The sequence below is a fragment of the Helicoverpa armigera genome, chromosome 16, assembly GCF_030705265.1.
Source record: "Helicoverpa armigera isolate CAAS_96S chromosome 16, ASM3070526v1, whole genome shotgun sequence".
Taxonomy (NCBI): Eukaryota; Metazoa; Arthropoda; class Insecta; order Lepidoptera; family Noctuidae; genus Helicoverpa; species Helicoverpa armigera.
This window is the reverse complement of record NC_087135.1, coordinates 6169416-6174464: the sequence shown is the minus strand read 5'-3', so window position 1 is coordinate 6174464 and position 5049 is coordinate 6169416. Positions and strand designations below refer to the sequence as shown.

Here is a 5049-nt window from a genome sequence, read left to right as displayed (position 1 = left end):
AGTAGGCTCTAATTTAATTAAATTAGGTAATAAAAATCCTGTTTTACAGGAGTCCAAGTTTGGGTGGCTAGTGAGTGGCCCAATAGGTACACAACAGCCAACCTCACAAGTTTATTGTAATTTCACTCAAGAAATAAAGGAATCTTTAGAGAGGTTTTGGACAATTGATGACCTTCCAGTTACTAAAACATATTCTGTAGAAGAACAGCTTTGTGAAAACAATTTTATTGAGAATTTTTCTAGATTACCAAATGGTAGGTTTGCTGTGACAATGCCTTTTAAGGAGTCCCCTGAGGAAGCTCTTGGGAACTCATATTATATAGCTAAGAAGTGCTTTTTAAATCTAGAGAAAAAATTTGCTAAGAATCCTAGTCTTAAGATTAAATACAAGGAGTTCATAGATGAGTATGCTAATTTAGGACATTTAAGAGTTTTAAAAAATAAACCTGAGTTCGGATATTATATGCCCCACATACATAGGGAAGTTGTTGCTACTCTTGATTCAGCACAATTGCCTTTAAGAAAATTCAGAACAAATTGTCCTAGCTTATTTGAAAATGATGATGATACAGCCAAATTTGTAGATTTTAATAAGGAATCTAGTGTATTAGGTCTTATTTGGTGTCCTAAGTCTGATAATTTACTATTTTCCACAGATTTACAGCATTCTGCTCAAATAACCAAACGGTCAGTAATCTCTACTACGGCCAAAGTATTTGATCCTTTAGGACTATTAAGCCCTTGTATTATAGTACCTAAAATTTTACTACAACAATTATGGTCTGCTAAACTGGACTGGGATGACCCAGTACCAGTTGAATTTTGTAAGGATTGGTCTAACCTTTTGAAAGAATTTTCATATTTGTCTGATATTAATATAGAACGTTGGGTTTTATGTGACAATCCTAAAACTATAGAACTACATTGTTTTGTCGATGCCTCACAACAAGCCTACGCGGCATGTATCTACTTGCGCTCTGAAGACTGTACTGGAAAAGTAACAGTTAGGTTGTTGTGTGCTAAAGCACGAGTCGCCCCAATGAATCCAACCACTATACCGAGACTGGAGTTGTGTGGCGCACTCCTAGGGGCTCGTCTATGTTCAAAGGTATTAGATTCCTTACAATGTAATATATCCCGAAAAGTTCTATGGTCTGATTCGATGGTTGTGTTGGGATGGGTGCAAACTCCACCCAGGGATCTTAAAGTATTTGTTTGTAATAGAGTGAACGAAATAAATCAACTGACACCGGGATTCGACTTTAGATATGTACCAACTGATCAAAACCCTGCAGACATGGGTTCTAGAGGTGTGTCTCCCAAGCAGTTAAAAGCTTCTAGCCTTTGGTGGGCAGGGCCTTCGTTCCTCGCTAATGACCCTACTTGTTGGCCTACACAACAACAAATCCCTAGTTTACCAGAACTTAAAATCCCACGCAACATTGAATGTCACACCACAATTGTAAATAATATAATTGAATTTGAAAAATATTCTAACTTTAATAAACTCATTAGGATCTATGCATATGTGCAACGTTTTGTACGTAATTGCTTAAATAAAAATAGTAGAATTAGTGGACCATTAGATGTTAAGGAATTAGATAAGTCATTATTCACTTTAGTTAGGTTAAGTCAGTTGGATAGTTACTCTGACGAAATTAAATTAATTAGTGATAAGAAAACTCTTAATTGTAAGTCTAAATTACTGTCGTTGAATCCTTTCTTGGATGACAACAATATATTGAGAGTTGGTGGTAGGCTTCAAAATTCTGAATTTGATTATGATAAGAAGCACCCCATGGTTTTAGAGTGTGCGTTCGCGCAGCGGAATGTTGTTGAATTTAAAGATTTTAATTATGCAGATAATTAGTGTAAGACGTCCTATAATTGTGTATGGTAAATAAAAATTTGTGTATGCAGCCATTGTGGAGAAATTCACCAAAAACAGATTCCGCTGGGCGAACGTTGGCGAACGTTGTCCTGGCGGAACTTTTTTTAATCCATAGACTTTAGAAGAAAAGAGATGTGTCCGAAAATTAGTGTGTATTTGTGTATAATTGATTATGTATGAATGCAATCAGTGCATGCATAAACTTCGGAGAAATTCAAGTTTCCGCTACGCGAACGTTTGGCCATTAGCTAGTTTTCATATAAAGCGCTTACGTAGAGAGCTGTAGATTTTTACGTACGTTGTTTTGAATTTGTTTATATTTGTTTAAAAAACAGATTTAGAAAAAGTCGTAGGGTTTAAAAGATAAAAATATAAACGTAAAATACACTTATTAGGTCTTAGTTCTTAAAGTATGCAGTTTGGGGTCTAGCTTTTCACGTTTACACAAACCTTGTAAGTGTCTCCAACATGTTGCCAAGTATCAATGATATTCCGTTAGTAATTAAAAAGTTATAGGATATTTTACCATGAACAGATCACTGTTTACAAAGCAGTCGAATATCACGACGTTCTAAAGTAATTGCATGGTAAAATGTATGCCAATAATTAGTTTAGTCATTCAACTATTCACTTGCAAAATTTCATGTCATTAAATTCAGTAATTAAAGAAAGACAATTAAAATATCGAAACCCTACATAATCCGACCAAGTTCGGATTGCTACCAAAAGCGCCGTGCCATATGTCTAAGCAACGTTCTTAACTTGGAAGGTTAGTATATTTATTAATATGGTACAGTTGCGTACACAAGCGTTAGGAAAAATAAAACAATTGCATTTCTTGAATGAAAAATATTTTTTAATAATAACGCCACTATCTACGACATTTTAGTTAAAATTCGTAACGTTTATTAACGTTATTTTTAATCACGTAGTTAAGTAATTTATGTAAGTAATAATAATAAAAATATTTTTGTACACTCATATTTAAATAGAGAAGTACTTGTTAATTGAAGATTTATTTTTATCGTAGATAGTGGCATTATTATTAAAAAAATGTTTATCAATCAAGACATACAATTGTTTTATTTTTTCCTAACGCTTGTGTACGCAACTGTTCCATATTAATAAATACTAACCTTCCAAGTTAAGAACGTTGCTTAGACATATGGCACGGCCGCTTTTTGGTAGCAATCCGAACTTGGTCGGATTATGTAGGGTTTCGATATTTTAATTGTCTTTCTTTAATTACTGAATTTAATGACATGAAATTTTGCAAGTGAATAGTTGAATGATTAAACTAATTATTGGCATACATTTTACCATGCAATTCCTTTAGAACGTCGTGATATTCGACTGCTTTGTAAACAGTGATCTGTTCATGGTAAAATATCCTATAACTTTTTAATTACTAACGGAATATCATTGATACTTGGCAACATGTTGGAGACACTTACAAGGTTTGTGTAAACGTGCTAGACCCCAAACTGCATACTTTAAGAACTAAGACCTAATAAGTGTATTTTACGTTTATATTTTTATCTTTAAACCCTACGACTTTTTCTAAATCTGTTTTTAAACAAATATAAACAAATTCAAAACAACGTACGTAAAATCTACATCTACGTAAGCGCTTTATATGAAAACTAGCTAATGGCCAAACGTTCGCGTAGCGGAAACTTGAATTTCTCCGAAGTTTATGCATGCACTGATTGCATTCATACATAATCAATATATACACACTAATTTTCGGACACATCTCTTTCTTCTAAAGTCTATGGATTAAAAGTTCCGCCAGGACAACGTTCGCCAACGTTCGCCCAGCGGAATCTGTTTTTGGTGAATTTCTCCACAATGGCTGCATACACAAATTTTTATTTACCATACACAATTATAGGACGTCTTACACTAATTATCTGCATAATTAAAATCTTTAAATTCAACAACATTCCGCTGCGCGAACGCACACGGTTTTAGATGCAAAACATCAGTTCACTCAATTATTATTCAGGCAAGAACATGAACGTTTATTTCATGCAGGACCGCAACATCTGCTAGCGTCTATCAGAGAGCGATTTTGGGCCATAGGAGGTAGAAATTTAGCTCGCAGTACGACTAAGAAGTGTCTACTCTGTACTCGCTTTCGAGGAAAAACCATTCAACCAATAATGGGTAACTTACCTTCGGAAAGAACTTACTCAATGTTTCCTTTCTACACATGCGGTGTAGATTTTGCTGGTCCTTTTACTATTTCAAGTCGCAAAGGTAGAGGAAGTCAATCCTCAAAATGTTATTTATGTTTATTTGTATGCCTCTCGACTAAGGCGATTCATTTAGAATTAGTAAGTAGTTTGAGCTCTGATGCATTTATATTGTCTTTAAAAAGGTTCATATCAAGAAGAGGCAAACCTAGTGTCATCTATTGCGATAATGGCACTAATTTCAGAGGCGCAAATAACGAAATGTGTAGAGTGCTCAGGTCCAATCGTAAGTGTACTGATAATTTCGCGAATGATAATGGTATAAAATTCGTTTTTAGCCCGGCGTACTCGCCTCACTTCGGGGGCATATGGGAAGCAGGAGTCAAGTCGGCAAAGTTTCATTTAAAACGCACGGCCGGTAAAGCTTCCTTGACGTTCGAGGAGCTTGCTACGTTATTAGCACAAGTCGAGGCCATACTTAATTCCCGTCCTCTGTCTCCCCTATCTTCCGATCCTACCGATCCTACACCACTTACCCCAGGGCACTTTCTTGTCGGGCGACCTCTCACGTCGTTACCGTCGGCACCTATTAATACGAAGAGTCCAAATCGTTACCAACTTATAGAGAAAATCAGACAAGACTTCTGGCAAAGATGGCGCCGGGAGTTCGTCGCGGAGCTGCAGCAACGCACGAAATGGAAAACCAGGCAGCATGAGCTTCGTGTGGGTGATCTGGTGATCCTAAAAGAAGAAAATGTTCCCCCACTGCAATGGAGACTCGGCCGTGTCACACGTTTGTATCCTGGGACGGATGGAGTCAGCAGGGTGGCCGATGTCATGTCTTCCAGAGGCACAGTACGAAGGGCTGTGAACAAAATGTGCATCCTACCAAGTTCAGCCCCAGCAGACACGACACTGATCAATGATGACAAGGATGCTGCCGAGAATAAAGAAGCTTGA

At 36.6% G+C, this 5049-nt stretch overlaps 1 protein-coding gene across 1 annotated transcript; it reads left to right on the top strand.

The window, feature by feature from the left end:
- Positions 1–271: 271 nt before the first annotated feature.
- On the top strand, positions 272–5049 carry LOC135117968 (uncharacterized). Its single transcript, XM_064038652.1, has 2 exons — positions 272–687; positions 4428–5049. The coding sequence occupies exons 1-2, from the start codon at positions 272–274 to the stop codon at positions 5047–5049; spliced, it is 1038 nt and encodes a 345-aa protein (XP_063894722.1).